Genomic DNA, 18387 nt, shown 5'->3' with positions numbered 1-18387 from the left:
GATCCCATCTCACCTGGTTGAACCTGCAGGTGAAGGCCACAACATTTGGAGCAGAGCTGTGCTTCTCCTTCTTGTTCCAGCCACAACTTGACAGCTCCTGAAATCACAGAATCGGGGAAATAAAGATTATGTAACGAGTCACAGATCTATTTTTGCATATGCCAGCATTTTGCTCAATGTATTTAACAGTCTAGTCAGGGTCGCACTGTGGGGAGAGTACCAGAGGTAGGGAGCACAACGTAAGAGGAGAGAAACACAGACGAGAACAGGAAAACCGCTGAAGACAAGATCGAGGCAAAGGTTCGGACAGATTAATGAACTGCTGCCCAAAACAACGTGTTCTTCATCAGTAAAGTCTGCGCTTTCCACTGATACACGTTTTCATCTAGACGAGGAGTAATTGTTGGAATTTCCCCCGCAGAGAAAACAGCTGGCTGAATCCTCAACAAAATCAACCAGATCTTCAAAAATAATTAGTCTCCTGAACACTAAATTGATGGATACAAATTACCTGCTGGTAAGCTTATCCATGTTCTAAACTCACCGCTTTTGATAACAGACAAACAACACCTCAAGGAAGGTATTAGCAACGAGCATTCAAGGATTCAGTGAAGAATGAGGACAGAATGTTGTAAACAATTGCCTTTGACAACAAATGAGTGTAAAATGAATAACGTCAACTTTTCTTTAAACTGATGCAAAATGTGTGCCTCTCAATCCAGATGAATATTATCAAAGACTTCAAAGGATTCTTCGTAAAGGGGTGCAAAGACAGTCAGGACCAGACAAAAAAACAAAGTAGCAAAACAGAAAAAACTTGGTGTTAGCTTCTAATCGTTGTTTTTCTAGTCATTTTTCCTCTTTTTGTGTCATTAAAAATAAATCTGATGCTCACTTCTACCAACTGATGGCAGTTGTGCCGTGGCAAAACCAAAGCACAGAACAATGGTAACAATTTAAATTAAGACATTTTGGTGCATTTGTTGCACACTGAAGATTTAAATAAGCACAAGCAATGTATTTTGCTGATCTTAAAAACATAAAGACACTAAAATGTAAAAGTACTGACACACATGTAAGAGGATATAATTAGCACTGGAATGGCTTTTGTCATCGTGGATAATTTTAATGTGGGCAACTGAAATGCCTGCTCACTGATTGTCTGTCAAAACATTCTCAATTAATCACTTCAGCACAAAGAGGAGCAGCAGCTTCAGCTGCTTTGGAAAATAATTAGGGTACACGTTATTGAAAGAAAAAAAATGTGATTTTTGGAAGGTAAACAAAGAAAATCCCCTCCTAAAAGACTAATTTCTCTCTGAATACCAGGCCAGAGTGAGTGTGGCTTTCAGCTGATGTCCTCAACGATTAGGTAAAGCTGGAGACCACACACTGCACTGCAACAGGAACCCGGGACCTCGTATGGCCCCTGCAGGCTGTCCACAATCCAGGGACACTGACATAACAGTAGGAAAAATGTTGTGCAAGCTCTCCTGCTAATCCCTGCCAGCATGGCTGACCTAGGCTACAATATAAGCAGCTGAAAGAGACTGCTACTCCCCCACACAATACCCCCTGTGAGGCAGTCAGACTGTCTGGAACTAGCAATCTCCACCCAACTGCTCGCAGCTCCCTGAACTGGACCGTATCACCGTGTCTACTTCTAAAGAGAAGCTGTGCTCGTTCAACGGTGAGTCTCCAAGCTGAATCCGCCGGTGGGAGCGAAGATACAACATATCAAATACAGATGTTAAAAGCAGACGCTCGTGCGTGGGCGAGGTGATGCTTGGGATCCATTTTGCCTGAGTCAGGATGAGGATACGAGTAAAGGAAAAAGGAGTGCAATGGAGCAAAGATGCAGGCGCAGCAGTGAGGCTGTAAAATAAAACACTGCAGAAACCCTAACACAGCATCTTCCCACAAGGTTTTATTAGACCACGCGGGGACTCCGGTGTTTAACTGTGCCGTCCCCGTCACAGGATACAGCTAAAATAGTGCCCTAATTGTTTATTTTACATCAGTCCTTTTCAAATAATTGCTTCCTTGTGTCCTGACATAATGCCAATCATTTTTCTCTCCTTCACTTCCACATAACTTTGGTGATGACTCCTAAAACAAACACACAGTTAGGAAGTGGTAGCGCTGGTGTGCTCAAACCACCACTTGCCCACCCAGGTAGGCTGAACACCTGAAAAGGGGGCATACAGACAGACGTTGGTGTTTTGTCGTCACTCGGGAAGGCTACAAAAATTTAAACAACTTGTACTAAACCTTCATCACTAAACCACCTGGGCCAGTCTTCTAATTTAACCACCCATCCGTGTTTGAAATCATTTAAGTCCAGTTTCCTCATGTGAGACCATTAGGCCATTAGGATTTTATTCCCTTTATTTTTCCTAGGTCCTTTATAGCCTCATTTCACACTAAGGCACCACAAACTCTGACAACAGTTGAGTGTTTGGAGAAGGGCTTTCACAAAGCAGCTCTGGTAAAGAGAGGGTTTAAAATTCTGCAGTAAAAGAAAAAGAAAAAAAAACGTCTGCTACGCCAAACCACAGACAGCCTGTCGTTTCCACATGCTCGTCTGGCTGAGCAGCATTTTCATTAAAGCGCAGTCCCGTGGGGCTGATAAGAGCCAGATACATTTACATTGTTGGGTCTGTACACTTAAACTAAGAGCCGTTAAAGAAATCTGATGTCACCTCTGGCTGAACGATTGATTATATGACCTACAAGTGACAAACAATAGCCGAGGTGGTTTAAAGGGTATTACATCAACCAAAGACAGTAAAATAAATGAGACACCATCATCAGCCACAACAATCTTAAAACTTCTTAAAAAACGGACCATATACATTTTCATAATCACCAAAGTTTGACTTGGTTTGTTTAGCAAAAGCTAAATAAAACGATAAGCTGCTGCTTGGCCACCATTTGCGATGAGCTCGCGTGAGCCATCGCAGCACTTCCTTTTTTAAAAATTCTTTTATCTACTCTGTTAATGGAAACCTGTGTCGAGATGCAAGGAAACAGTTAAAGCCCACAGGCCAAGAAAGGAAGAGCTGATGAAGATGAGAAACAGAACGGAAAGAGAAGTAAGATGAGAAAGGGGAGGCAGTGAAACTGAAATGAAGCTTGATAAAAGCAGAGAGGAGACTGTAGAGATAAGAGTTTAAGTGACAGGAGGGCCAATACTGGACTCTGGTTGTCTGTGCACCGATCGAGAGTTTAGAATCTATTGATTTGCTATTTTGTTTCTGTTGTCTTAAGACAAAAAATTTAAAAAAAGACAGTCATCTCAGACAGTCATGAACTATAGACTTAGCAGGAACTCAAGCCAGCAGCAGCAGCCCCCATTACCTGGCTATACACACACCATGGAAAGAATTACTTTTCTAAAAGTACATTTATTTATGTAATTCAGTACACGCATTTTATGCTGTATTATACTCAAACCAGAAGAAGCCGTGTTGCTATAAAGAAGACATCAACTATATTTGTCAAAGATGATATACGCTTACACAAAAATCAAATATAATTAAGACCATATTGCAGTGAAACTGGACTAAATCATCTCTGACAATGGAAAATTTGTCCATGTGGTTCTTCTGTCTTTACAACCAAAGCATTATTTTCTCCAGCTTTCACTGTGATCAACATGTCCAGATCGTCATGTTGACAGGCTGCAGTGTAAGAAAGATTTCCCCCGGCGTTTGATGTGCAGCAATTAAAGTTTAATCTCTACATTAGTCCTGTGCAGATCTACAGGGACCTACAGAAACCTTTACGTGATGCTTCTCTTATAGTTGTAATTGTATGGACAACAAAAGGGGGGAAACGTTTTAGAAAATGTTACTTTATCTGGCATCCAGTGCTGGAAGAGACTAAGCCAAGATAGGCCTGAGAAAGACAAACATAACTTGCGTCCAACTACAAGTCAGCCTGTTCTGAGGATTTCTGCTCTGGGTTCTCAGACGTGAGGATCTGACATACTTTTCAGCGGTACGTAAAATGCAATCTGATAGTTCCCTGAGAATTGGAGCAAAACCTGCCAGCCGAAGCCACAAAATTACGTACTTTGCTGTTGTCATGACTGTGTGTTAAAAACAAAAAGGCTACCCTCTCCCTCTCAATCCCCTCTGCATCACTCAACTACTTTTTCCCCCGCAGCTTTGATTTCATAATATCCAGCTGGAGATCTGATTATGAAATTAGAAATACCCTGCTGGGACTGAAAAACTGAGAAAAGGAAGGGTGAAAAAGTCAGCCGCTGTCGCTTTATTTCACCTTTACCTTTTTTATTTTACTTTTTCCCCCTTTGTCAGCTGATCAACCATACTATAGCAAGCAGTTCAAACAATAAACACCAGCCAATGCTAAAATCCATTAGTAGTTAATACTTTGTAAGTTCAAATGAGAGAAAAAGATTTGCAACAAGACCCCCACATCCATTCCTCCCGCTCTCTCTGTGATCCATCTTGTCATTTTAATGGCAAACCAACAGCCAAGGAACATAACAGAAATTCATTGGGGGGTTGTAGCTCAGTCTGGTCTGCAGTATAGATTATTTTACCATCGAAAAAAATAAATATCTTCTGGTGTTTCCATTATTTATACCTGTGCTCCAAACTGAGCACAAAGACACTGACAATGCTCTCAAGCTCTGTTAATTTCTCTTCGTACTGCATTGATGAGGGTCCATTACGTAGTGGAAGTAAATTACAACAACCCTCAGGTCTGGCAGAGGTTTATGAGCTGTCACTTACGCATCATAAGAAGCAGATGTGTTTAGATTCTGTGTTTGCTGTGAAGGACAGACATGTTATACTCTGATCTCTTAAACCTGACGCTTACGCTGCTTTTCCAATCAAAAGATAAATAGAATAAACTCTGTTTCCTCTTCAAAGTGGCTGGCCAGACATTATAGCATCTCTCCACACCATCCACAGGTCCCGTGTAATCTTTTATAGCTATTGTGACAGACTTATCTTTTCTTCTTCATCCAGATAACTTGGCTAGACCTCTCAGGCTCCTCTCCATACATATGTTTCAAGTCATGACCAAAATCCACAAATTACCGAGAAGCTCTGTTCTACTATAATATTGTCTGGGGCAAATATTGCAAGGTCATGCCAGAATATCTGCTTGTGTGTCATGTATGCATGCAAGTTTCTCTCTGTGGCCTACTGTCTCACACAAGCTCTCACATTATTATGTTATGATGTGTTTATGGAGAGAGGAAAGCGAAAAAGCTAGAACACAAACACCAAAAGGTCAAGTCACAGCTACTTTATGGTCATTTCAGCCAATTTAATGTAGTTAGGGAAGTTATTAGTTAAAGTGCAGGACTGGAAGAACAGAGCAGCTCAACCATGAAACTGCTATTGGACAAGCTTGGATTATCTAATGTAAAACTGCCATAAAGACATCTATAGGAAATTAAATTAAAAAAAATTAAATCAAAGCATTTTGTTTTAAATGCACCATTTAAAGTAATTTCCTTCTGCACATCGATACGACTTCAGATGCTTCTGCTAGGTTTAGTTCTTTCCCTGGAACACAATCATCACCAAGTGCACATTTCCATTGAACTTGCCCAAAGAGAAAACATCGAGTTAAAGGGAGGGCTGGGTCAAACTGACCCACTGAGAATCACTTGTGATGACGGATGATGAGATAAGAGAGCTGGGTCTGTGGTTACGAACCAGAATGTAAACTGCCGTTTTCGGAATCTACATCCTGAGACATTTGAGGTAGAACCTTTACTCCAAAGTACTGGAAAGCGTGACGGTCATTAAGCCGTCACGCACTGGCACAGAGTATTGAGTCATCGCTCGCCAAATTTGGCTCTTTGCAACTCTGTCCTGTTCCTCAAAGGAAATTTAAGCTTAAGGGCAGATGAGATCCAGCAATCAGTGCAGACGGGCATGTACAGCATGCTAGTGCCCTGCTAGAGGTCATTTTGTAGAGCTCATCCTGCTCCCTATTGAACAAAGGGGCAGATACCGTCCCACTGATGGGTTTTGACCTTCTACAGCCCTGTCCAGCTCTCCTAGAGTAACTGCCTCTCTCCGTGCTCTTGAGACCGTGCTAGGAGACACGGCAAACCTTCTGGCGATAAACCAAATATTGATGTGTCGTCCTGGAGGGCTGGAGTACCTGAGCACCTCGTGACACTGACTTTAGCCAAATGCAAAACTAGCGAATACTCAGAATAGATGAGAAGGGGAAAAAATGATAGTGGCCTCCACCCGTGTCTAGTGGACCTGTTGTTAATTTCATTAACACTAAAACAGTTGAAACAGATTAACAACTCCCTCTGCTACTTAACTGACCAGATCAATATCCCAGATGTTTAATCGAGTTCATGCTATACATCGATTAAAAACTTTTCCTTTAATTTTTTGAGGAGCGTAGGTTTGGGGGGAAAAAAAGAGGCAAGATTACACAACTTAAGAAAAAAAAAGTAATTTAACAGTTTCCTATTTGGCCAGTGAACAGAGCGAATTGGCAGGAGTGCCTGAACACACACGCTTGGTTTTTTTCCTCCATCATGTGTCTGTGAGGAGGGGAAGGAAGGTTGACAGCACTGGAAACTCTCAGTTCTGTTCAAGCTTGGACATGTGCTTTTTTTTTCAGCAAGTTTCCTGAAACAAAAGCACAGTGAGAGCATAAAAAGCCTTACCAGTCCACTCTACCACCTGCCAAGATCCTGCTGGGTCACTCTACATATGGTACACTACGGCATTCATCACCCTCTCAGCACGCCTCTTCAATCAGGGCAGTGGCTCCTTTCCAAATGCCTCCTCTAGTTCACTTTCCCTTCGTTCCCACTTCACGTCAGTCTGCAACGGTACTTCACAACAAACCAAACACGACAGACAAAGCCTGCTGCTACTAAGGAACTTCCGTCTGTTCTTTTCCCTTTTTCCACTGCTCAAACACAAACTATTTGCAAGACTCAAAAGGGCATGTTGCACTATATGAAGCCTAATTCATTAAAACGTGGCTTGCTATCAGGCCAGAAAGGTTATGAGCTGTTAGAAATGCAAATGTTGCACATATGTCACAGCAGGAGTCAGACTAAGCCACGTTACAATGTGCTTGTGGTCTGTATGCAGTTTTTATAAGATCACTGCGGTCAACCTTAAACATAGGTTATCCATGTCTGTCAGGAAAGGGCCTGACAGCCAACAGGGGCAAATCATGAGGTCTAACGTTCACAACAGAAATGGTGTGCAAGAATACGTGAGATACAGATGGCCTTTTTTCGCATAACTGACATATGACAAAGCGTGGGAGCTGTGATCACAGTGGCTTACTATCGCAAAACATGACAGTTAGACATAAACCACATGTACCCTATGTATGAAAGGGGAAAGGAAAAACATGGCAAGGGGGAATTCCTAATGTGTAATGTGGTTTAAAAGTCTGGGGGCACCAATGGAGAAACTTCGTATGTACAAAGAAGTTACCTTGGCCACCACCGCAATTTCCTACGTTCATTTTTAATTTATTAATCGGTTTATCGTGACAAATAATAAGCTTTAAAATGTTTCTAAAAATGTACACCGAGTTCAGATTTGCTCTGTCCCCTTCTCCTCGATGACAGTTTGCACTTGAACTTACATGGATTCAAGTTTGCACAAAATCTAATAACCCATGTTATCCCAGCATGATCTGACCATGACCCAAAGCACTTGGCAGTCTGAGTTTAAGTGCTCCATAAAATTTCAACAAGTTTGTGGTCAGGCAACTGTGGAGGAAAGCCCATGACAATCAGCACTCCCTGGATCTATTTTTGTAGAGAGAGACTGATATTGCAACAGGCCAGTGACCCCAAACAACATGAAAATGCAAACCAGAGGCAGGAGCATGACTGATGACAGGAATACCGCTGCTCCTTGGAATACACTGACTGCTAGGGATGGGTATCGAAAACCGGTTCTTGTTGAGAACCGGTTCCCACTGTTTCAATTCCTTGGAATTGTTTGCCATTTTTGCAAACGATTCCCTTATCGATTCCAGTCGCCCCGAATGACGTCACCACGTTGCGGAGCGTCATTTACCTGGCAGGAAACATGGCGGCTCAAACGCTTAAAAGTTTGGTTATACTTCACGAGAACGGATGACAACAGGGCAACTTGCAATATCACAAAACACACGATGACCTTAAATGAATGTCGTGTTTTTAATTCTGCTCCGGACTCGTGAATCTCAACCCAGCAGCGGTAACGTTTGCACGTCCTCTCCCGTTAATGCGGCAGGTAAATAATCAACTAACAGTGCATATTATGTTAGCGCGATCTGCCTTATTACAAAACCTGCCATTACTGTGCATTTAGGTGACCATTATGAGAGAGACAGACAGAGTCTGGCTGGCTCAGGTGCTGGCAGTTCTCGCTGCAGTCTACCGTTAGCGTCTCCTTTCAGGCCAGGATAGACGAATGTCACCGAGCAGTGACTAAGTTTGTGGTCAAAGGCTTGCACCCATTTGCCACAGCAGATGCCCCCAATTTTCAGTAAGTGAATGTGTTTAATTGTAGGCAGGGACATTACTGGATAGTCTTGTATAATTGCTACAGAATAATTTATGTTATACTTTGTTATTGCTACAGAAGAATATTTTATTATTTTACATTTACAATTTTTTCCCCGGGGACCCTGTGACACCCCATTGAAGAGCCGTAGGCTGGATCTCTTAAGATCTCACTGTTGGGTTTGTAAGGCCGTGTTACTCCTAAATTTCCATCTTGTTCAAAGAGAAGATATAAAACAAAGTTCTAAGCTTATCGACCTTAGTGTTCTCCTTTTTAAAAAATAAGATTTGATAAGAGAATCGATAAAGAATCGAATCGTTAAACAGAATCGAAAATGGAATCGGAATCGTGAAAATCTTATCAATACCCATCCCTACTGACTGCACACTGGCCAAGTGTCCGACTCCAAATTAGGCAAAAAATATAGACAAATTAGAATATTATGACTAGCCTTTTTATCACGGGTTTAATAAATAGTATTTTTCTTTATCTCAGTCATCTCTTTATACACACCCTTCAGTTCACGGCACGAATCTCTTGGATTTGTTAGTAGACTACTTTTTTCCAGTTATCCACTAGAAATACTGGTTAAATACCAGCCTCTCTCCCTAAGAAGCGGTTAAGAGGTCACTACTACAGTGTTTTTAACTCACTGAGCTCTATTTGCGATGAAGTAATATTTATATCTTTCAGTCAATAAAATTAGCACATTCATGTTGTATTTGTGTACTCATTTTGGTTGGCTTTGAATACAACCGATCCAGCTGCTACACCCCTCTTAGAAACCTGTCTACTGTCTTCACTTTTCACTTAAATGCCCACTGCTAGTTTTGATGCGCCTTTTTTCAAATTGCTATTCTAAACTAAGTGAATGTCAGAAACCAAATATGACAATGCTTAAGTCTAAGATTAAGCTATTTATTATAATCAACAAAGGGCACGAGTTCATTTGTTGAACAAGGTACCCAAGTGTCTTCTGAAGTTATAAAAGCCAAGTAAACCTGACGCTTAACCCAAGTTGGCTAACATGCACAGTGCCACAAATTTGCTTAAATTAAATTGCTGACAGAGAGTGCAGTCTTACATTTTCAACAATATATATGTGAAAACGTTTTTAAAGATTTCAAATGCCCCAAAGGACTGAGAGTTGCTCATCAGTAAAGCAAAAAGCTCCCTTGAGTCCTCCCACTCAGTTTAAATAATTGTCATTCCGTTAACATCGTTTTTCCTCTCCACATTAACTGCTCACCTCTGGCTGGATGGCTTTGAACACAGGAGCATCCATGAGTGTAATCTGGCCCTGAAGGAGAGCAAAAAGGCACCTGTTAGATATACTTTGCTCAAATTGAAATATTTCTACAAACTAACGTTTGTCACAATTCCTCTACGTTCCATGTTGCCATAAAGAAGGTTGATGTAATAACAATTCAACAACTGAAATGCTGCTTTTTCTTGTTTTGTTTTTTTTAAATTGGGCTTTAATTGGGATAATGCACAACCCATTACTCCTAAGACTCCTTTACTTACCTGACACCACCTTGAAAGACATTAATATATCAGGGATTAATTAAATAAGACCAAGAGTGACCTCTTGTGGTGGAATGGGACACAACAAGACAAGCACAAGTATTTTAAAAAGCTTGCAGACGTTCAAAAGATTATGTTCTTTTCATGTGAATATCCTGTAAAGTAAAGCTAGTTCGACAAAAATGTGACATTGTTCCGAGTTATTATTATTTTTCCAAAGATGACACTGAAAAGTCACTGAAAATGGGGCAGAGGCAGCTGTGGGAACTGTCAGCAGCTGCTTGCCACTGCCAGACATCATCAATTATTACTGATGCAAACTCTGACCCCATTTCCCCCTCCATCACCCCATCTCCTCCTGTCTTAAGTCAGCACATCGTATTTTTGCTTATATGCACGTTTATAACCCCTCATTTATGCAGGTTAATCAGAAAAGAGACTGCGACAGAAACACAGAAAATTCACTTACTGCATATTCCTCAGGAGTGACCTTCAGCACATCGAACACAACTGCGTCAAAACTCTTCTTCAGCTCTGAAGATGCCTTATCACTGAGAGATTCTGAGCTGCTGCTCTTCTGGAAGCCACACACACAGAAACACACACACAAACTGATGGCTGGGCTTCTGAGAATTGGATTACCAAATGAAAAAGAGTGGTGATGATGGTAAGGTTTTGAGATTTGTAAAATGAACACCAAGAAAAACTAAACATAATATATTAAAATGTAATTATTTAATATGTCAGCTGACTAATACTAATATATAATAATTATACACGAAAACCTTTCATAGTTAAGGTACACACAGGATGCATTTTAAAACACTGACGTGGATGAGGCCTTACCTCAGAGACTGTGGCAGCACTAGTGGAGATACTGGATTGGCCATTAGGGAGGTCCATCATTCCCACACCATCTAGCTCTAATGCAGGAGACCATTCATCATCCTCAGCTACAGCAAAGCCCGTCCGGCCCTCTGACAGAAAACACATACAAAATATATGACCGTGAGTAAATTGCGCACGATATCCTGATCATTAATAGCAGCATTCAAACTGCTCCTCTTGCAAACAGAGCACCATCTACTGGTTGAAATGGGTTGATTTGGACATACTGTCGCAACTACAAGGAAAAATGTACCCTCTCGAAATTAGTTATGATGTAAAGAAATGCTGGTTAAACGATTGTGAGGTTCAGCTATTGGTCCAGAATGCCTGTGCACACCATATGGATGTGCACATTTATAGTCTGCCTTTACTACGCTTGAGGAAAGACGGGACAGAAGGAGCTTAAGGTGAGCATTAGGAAAAGATCTTCTGTGAAAGGGGCTTGTGGTCCGTGAGTGTAAACAGCTTACCCGACCGATTCACTGGCTTCCATCCAGGCCAGATTTGCTACCAAACTTTTGTCTTTGCTGTTGTTTTATCTATACATTGTTCGAAAGTCTTAAAACCATTCTACACTTTTATTTTCAACCTACAGAACTATGTAAACGTGTGTGTATGTGTGTGGGGGGTGTATTACAAAGGGGTTATTCAAGCGTTTAATAATAATAATATGAATTGTAAATATTAAACTGGAGACAATCTAATCCTCGTACATCACTGAGTGATATATTATTAATATTCTAGTACAATTTAATATTCTTGTCTGCTCAGCACTGAAAACACCTTGGAGACCATTATTACCCGAAAGCACACTGAGAAGCAATAATGAAAAATAAGGAGCTGCTCAGAATACCAAAGGCCAGCAGAGGCCTGCAGGTGTGCCTGACTGCCTACTTGTTTGTCTTTTCATCAAGTGGCCTGTTCCATTAACTTCCTTATACAGTTCTGCCGAGACAAGACAAGACAAGACAGATATACCGGCAAACGCCGGCATATCATGTAAACTATCCTCACATTGTTTGACAAAGTGCGTAATCCTACAGGAAGCAATAGCTGGCCTGTGTTTACAAGTCTGAGTCTGCTGTATATAAAAATACTACATCTGTATTTTTTTCTTTCCTGGCCCAATAGCGATGTGTGTGTTGTCCTTTTATCTAGGTTCAAATTAGACATTTATTAAAAGTATCACTTGTGAGGTTAAGCATCAATCTATGTTTTCATAGACTTAATAAAATAAAAAATTAAGTTGATCCTCAGGCAACGTAAAAAGCTAGACATTCTTTAAAGAAAAAAAAAAAAAGCCACACTTACCAGATGGGTGTCAGATGTACATAATGCTTTAAGTGAAGTTAGGCTGTTGTTCTGTTTTCGTCTGTCTATCGAGTTTTATCGTTCTCCAAGGCTGGTCTCTGCTGTCTGTGTGTGAATGACAGGAACAAAAGAAATAAGGGGGAAAGAACAAAAAGCACCATGATTGTTCTGAACATGAGTAAAAACCCACACAGTGGAAATCCTGTCTCCCTCTGTGCCTGCAGACTCTTTCCATAACTCACATCAGCCAGTAGGTGTCTCACTACGATAAGGAATAAAAGCTTGTGCTAGACTGGAGCATGATATATCTCCTATTCCCTCCAGGTTATAACGATAGTCAATATTTCTGTTTGTTACCTTTCCCTGACACTACATTAAGATTTCCACAATCCAAAATAAACTTCAAACTTTGGCTAACATAAGCCTGTAAAGACATGACCCCAAATAAATACATAAAATCAAATAAATAAGACAATGAATGTTTGTCTCACTTGGGTTTCGTTTCCCCCCCCCCCCCCCCCCCCCGCTTCACACAGCCCGTTAAATATTAAAAAAAATAAATATATACAAACATCTCTGTGCTAGGAAGACAGAAATAGCATCTGTGTACACAGCTTTAACAAGCTCTCACATCTGTCCTCGGCGTGTTATAGTCAAAGTGTTATCAACCCAGAGCAGTGTAAACAGCCTCTGATAACAGCAGGTTTCTGCTCTACTTCTGTCACTGTTCTGTTAGAACTCCTTAACCATAACCATCCTAGCTAGTTTACATCTAGTTTTACAGCTTCTTCCGACATCCACACCTCCCGCTATTAACAATCACTTCTGACTCATTGCCTTACCCTATCCAATCCCAACTAGCTGGTGCTCCTGATTTAAATGGCCTTGTGTCTGCCGCACCTGACAGTCAGCTGAGCTGAAATGTGCTGTGTTTGGTGACACAGCACATTTCCACATAGGCGTGTCATAATGCTGGGCTTTCTGAGGTTCAAGCCCAGGGAATGTTTATAATGTCAGCTGGCAGAAAAACATGCGCGCACTAATAAGGTACAGGTGTGTGTCTGGGAACAAGACGGGCTGACGTCTCAACATCGAGCCTTGCAGAGGGCACGACTGGAATAAGAAGAGGACGAGTGACAGAAAGTAGAACTACTCGTGTTGGAGCTTGCAGGAGAGGATGTGTCGTTAAGCTAAATGTGACTCATAAGACTGCATAGCAAGTGGCGTTCAATCAGACTTTGCTCTGTGAATTGGCTGCCTCTCCCTCCTTGTATTCACTGAATTCCAGACTACCTTCTGACATTCACATACTGCAGTTCACACACAAAAGGCCCAGGCTGCCTCAGTACTGAAGGGCATAATGCGTATTAGCGAGTGTTTTTGTGTGTGTTGTCATCATGCACATGCCAGCGTATCTGTGCACGTGACAACGCATTCCACATCGTGCACTGACCTTTTACATTCCTACCTCCAGCAGCCATGAAAACAGGTCTTCCATGACCTCCATTTGACATGTCCTAGGTCCTGCTTAAACTGCTCATCTCCTGTCCTTTTAATCCTCACCACAACCTTATTTTATGGCAGCATTATATATTCAAGCTGGAAGCACTGATTAGTAAGAAATGCAAACATACACTAAGATAAATAAATCTGAGGGTTTGCGCTGCACGTGATAGTTTGTGGGAGTGGAGAGAGAAACGAAAATTTATCAACTATTGATAATCAGATTATTTTAGTCATTCATTCGTTAGAAGCACGGAAAGTTCCACGTCTTAATCTGGCGAAAATATGATATATACATGGGGGTGGCTGCAACTCAGTACACCCATGGAACTGCTCTAGATGTAAGATGTTTTGTGTAAGACACCCATGACAAATCTGTAGCAGTGCATCCCAGATGGCCCAGCATCATGGAAACAGTAAACACCTGGCATTAAAATACTCCATGCAGAGAGTTGACTCACATATGTGTCCTTTTTACTTTTGTTGTATGTATGCTTACAATAAGAAGAAGAAAGTAAGGTGCAAACTATCATAGGAACAGGGCTAAAAAGGCTCGTTTCAGACAACGGATAAACTGGGAGGGGGGGGGGGCACTCAAGGTAAGATTTAAATTTAAAAAAAACAAAACAAAAAAGTTCTTTAGAACAATCATGTAAAGCTACTCCAGTGAAGTCCAAGAATAAAAAGAGGGAGTTGGAAATGAGCACAATGGGTATGTACAGGACAAACACAGATCTGTGTGATCGAGGAAAGGTCACAAGCTGTGAGACTGAATAAAGGATCACACGAGACTTGTGTCGCATTTAGTGTTAACAGAAACACTGAGCCAACCCTGCCAGTCTCCGTCTAAAGAACTAAAGGCCTTTTCTTTGACACCCAACAGTCCTGCAGGCCAAGCATCGCTTCTCAATCTGTTCTCACTATTAAACATTAAGAGTGTGTGTGTGTCTCTCTCTCTCTCTCTCTCTCTCTCTAAGGGAGGTCTTGTTAGCAAGCAAACAATAATGGAAGCATTTCCTCTGAAGCGCACAATCATTTGAAAACAAGTCTTTTTCTCCTCCGCTGTGCTTCATGATAAAAACTGCAGTACCTCTTCTTCGTCACGGTCTACATGCTCAGTACAGACATGTGCTTTCTGCTCTGCCTAGCAGAAGTGGGGCTTGATGCGTTTCAAAAGCATGCCGCAGATGCGCCAAAGTCAGAGAGCCAAAGTGGGTCAGTGTGTTGAGGTGTGCACTGAGGGATGTGACAGCCCATTAAGCTGTGCTGCTGTCCCCTTCTCTTTAGTACACAGTACGCATGCATACCATTCACGCCGTCCAAGTTTAAACTCTAAGGCAAATTATCCCTCCACCATTCAAATATTGTCATAGGCCTCTTTACCATATGAAAAGAAAACGATCCTCATAAACTCCTATTGCAGACCATCTGCAGCCAAGCACACACATCAAGTGCAAACCTTGTCTTCCGTCTTGCCTCCAGACTTCTTACATGACTGTATTTCCTGTTCACTACTGCTTTACAGAAACAGAGAAAGTGTTACTTTTAATTTTGCTCATGCATTATGTGAAGCTTGCTAATCACCAGAGAGCTTGTTGGTGGCATTTCATTTAATGTGATGCCATGGAAGACTGAGTCGAGGTTGTTCTCGCTTTCTCTGGGCTCTCATCAAGCCTCCTGGGGGACAGCAGGACAGTATTGATCTGGAGCTAAGAGAAGCCCGGACGATCTCTCTCTCTCTCACACACACACACACACACTTTCGCACACGCATTACAGCAGCGTGTCGCCATGGATCGATAGACACCGCTTTCACTCAGCAGGTTGGCTGTATAAGCAGAAGTTGGTGACAATGCCTGCAGAGGGACAATAATGTCTGTGTGTGTTGTCGAGGGAACACGACTAACAGCCTCTTCACATGATCACTTAACATGCCAGTGATGTTCAGCCCTTCATGAAGGTCAATAACGGGACAGTGGTAATTCCACGGCAGTTTAGACCAGCAGAAGTGGATCAGGGAAAACATTTATAGGAACAGGAGGACCGAAACCAAAAACTGTCATAACACTACAATTACACTTTGATGTGAACATAAAAGCAATGTTCTCCATCCACTCAAATTTTAAACACCAGTCAGGGGTGCAGGGAGTTTCTGCATTTTATGACACACACACAGGCTATACTTTTGAGTAATTCCCCAGTTTGCTATTACAGCATGTGGTATTCCCGTTGCTCGGTCGATACAGTTTTTATTAAGTTCGCACAAGAGGAAGTGAGAAGATAATTCTATACCCCAAATACAGCCACTCTTCCAGACAAGACGCTTGCATGCATCTGATTTATTAGAGCAACATGATGCAAACAAAAAGAAAATAGGTTTAATGGTGCAGTATCATCTAACAAAAGCACGTTGGGGTTTTTGTTTTTTGTTTTTTCTTCTTTAGAAAATCAATAGGCAACAAACCCAGTGACACCACAGATTTTCCAGACAGTGAATTAACAGCAATGTACCATCTACCATAGTGGGCCATCATTTTTTGAGCATCTGGGTCTATTTGTGACGGGAAATTACTGTGATGTAGTGGAAAAATAGACAGCAGAGGACAAAGAGGGTCTTAAAAATAGGACATGAAGCACAAAAAAAGTGATGATCAATTTTACACTTGTAAATACACCTGCACTTTTTCAAAACATTTAACTTCTAACCTTATTTGAGTCAAATCCCCCCCTCCAATCAGTGTGCAGTGTCTGAATTTAAAAAAAGGCCAATATAGCCTCATCAGCAACAACACAAAATGTGTATTTTATATCAGGTAACAAAAAGTATTCAAAACAGCTGTCCATATAAAATTATCTCTGAATTATAATGAATATATCACAATATAAAGTAATTACCTTCTGTACGTACAATTAAATGCCTTCAACAAGTCTTTCAGTTGTCTAAACATTTTTATGGCCGTCAGCTGATTGTGATTCTGATCAGCTGATCATGTTTTTTGTTTTGGGAGGGAGGGGGTGTACATGTCACACATCTAAACCCAATTTTAAGCCAGTGTTGATGTTTTTCTTAAAAAAAAAAAAAAAAAGGTTTTAGATAAACTTTCCTCCCTTGCTCTTTCACCCCTGCTTGCTTGATCTCTACAGCTTTCAGGGGGATAATTAGAGCTCACGCTTTAAAGACAGGCTGTCTTCTGTCTTTTCTCATCGCACATCCCCCAGTGACACAGGCAGGCTCTGTAGGTACAATGCTCACAGACATAGATAACACCTATAGTTAACATTTTACAGTGACCTAGCTTTTACCTACAGCTATAAGCAACCTCTGAAATCATGAAATACTAAAAAAAAAAAACCAAAAAAAAAACAACAACAAACCTCAGCTGCCAAAAGCAAATGCAAGGCCCAACTGGTCTGTATAACTGTATCTGACTATCCATCAAATGAACTGAAAAGAGGATACAGTGCCAAGCTTGTGAGTAGCGGCATGTGGCAGGGCCTCAGAGCGGCAGGCTGTCACGTGTGGGCAGGGAAAGGGCCTACAGTTTGAGTGTATCTGTGTGTGTGTGCTGACTTCAGCCTGATTTGTGGCCCAAATGGGAGCAGGCAGGCTGCCCGGACCAAGTTCAACTCTGCTGCTGAGGCCTGGGTGACCTGAGCATGGTGACAGTTGAGTGGGGGGGGGAAAACAGTAGGAGAGGAAGCGGGGAGGGAGAGGAAGCAGAGGAAGCGAGAAGCTGGCAGCAGTACTGTTGTCTGTGGTCATTCCCTGCATGGACTATTAACAAGGAAAGGACATGGTAACAATATAGGGTAACAGAGCAGTCAGTCAGAGCAGTAATGCTTAGAGGAAACTGATATGATCTCTATGTCTTCCTCTATGAGTCTCTGAGGGCTGGCACAAGAGTGAAACCTCTTGTTGGACACCAAGTAAAGACACAATTGCTGAGTGAAATCGTTATATTATGCAGTATATATATTAAGCAACCTGTCACTGAACAGACACCTCCGGTTGTTTATGGCCATGTGCAGAGGATGCCCAGCATTGTCCATAATGTCCACCTAATCACCACTTACTACTCTCATCAGGAACAACATGGACAAAAAAAGCAAAACAAAAAAAATACACTGATAGCTGTATGAACAAATTTTCAGTCAGTATGAAAGCCTTACAGGACAGACATTTATTATTAATCAATCAATCACACCTTAGTGACAGACCCTGGTGCATCACAATGAGCGGCATTCCACCACAGATTCTTGCTTAAGAACATGATGACACATCAGTGGGCTGAGCGGAGATGACGTGTGGGTGGTGGCAGTCTCAGAGCTGAATAAAATCATGTGGCTAATAAACTGCTTTTGCAGAAAGGAACCATCTGTCTGGAGCCAACATGTGGTGATAAGTTGGCTTGATCAACTTTGCCATCTCAACTGCGTAATACAGAGGCATTTTAGTGTCAGATCATCAAAAGACACTTTGGGGCTAAGGTGATATTTCATCGTGTGTGCAGAAGAGAAAAGATGATGCAGTCTCTTATATAAAGTCAACAATCTATCAGTGTGTGGTAACTGGTTTGTGTAAATATGTAAACAAGAGACACATGAGCAGAGCCCAAAA

General features: G+C 41.5%; 1 protein-coding gene across 3 annotated transcripts in view; it reads right to left on the bottom strand.

Moving 5' to 3' along the window:
- The window catches only part of ralgps2 (Ral GEF with PH domain and SH3 binding motif 2), a 70188-nt gene that overhangs the window by 35849 nt on the left and 15952 nt on the right, over positions 1-18387 (bottom strand). For 2 of the 3 annotated variants that reach the window (XM_087835824.1, XM_087835826.1), the window contains exons 2-6: positions 12267-12371; positions 10914-11044; positions 10537-10644; positions 9790-9840; positions 14-97 (exon numbers count right to left, since the gene is read on the bottom strand). In XM_087835824.1, the coding sequence (XP_087691950.1) occupies positions 14-97; positions 9790-9840; positions 10537-10644; positions 10914-10973 (303 nt within the window). In that variant the 5' untranslated portion in view covers positions 10974-11044; positions 12267-12371. The remainder of the gene's footprint in view (positions 1-13; positions 98-9789; positions 9841-10536; positions 10645-10913; positions 11045-12266; positions 12372-18387) is intronic. The other variant, XM_087835825.1, reaches the window with a different exon arrangement.

This window comes from Neolamprologus brichardi, chromosome 23 (assembly GCF_056152115.1).
Source record: "Neolamprologus brichardi isolate AB-2024 chromosome 23, ASM5615211v1, whole genome shotgun sequence".
Classification (NCBI taxonomy): Eukaryota; Metazoa; Chordata; class Actinopteri; order Cichliformes; family Cichlidae; genus Neolamprologus; species Neolamprologus brichardi.
Note: the sequence above shows the minus strand (reverse complement) of the source record. Positions and strands in the feature narration are given on the sequence as shown.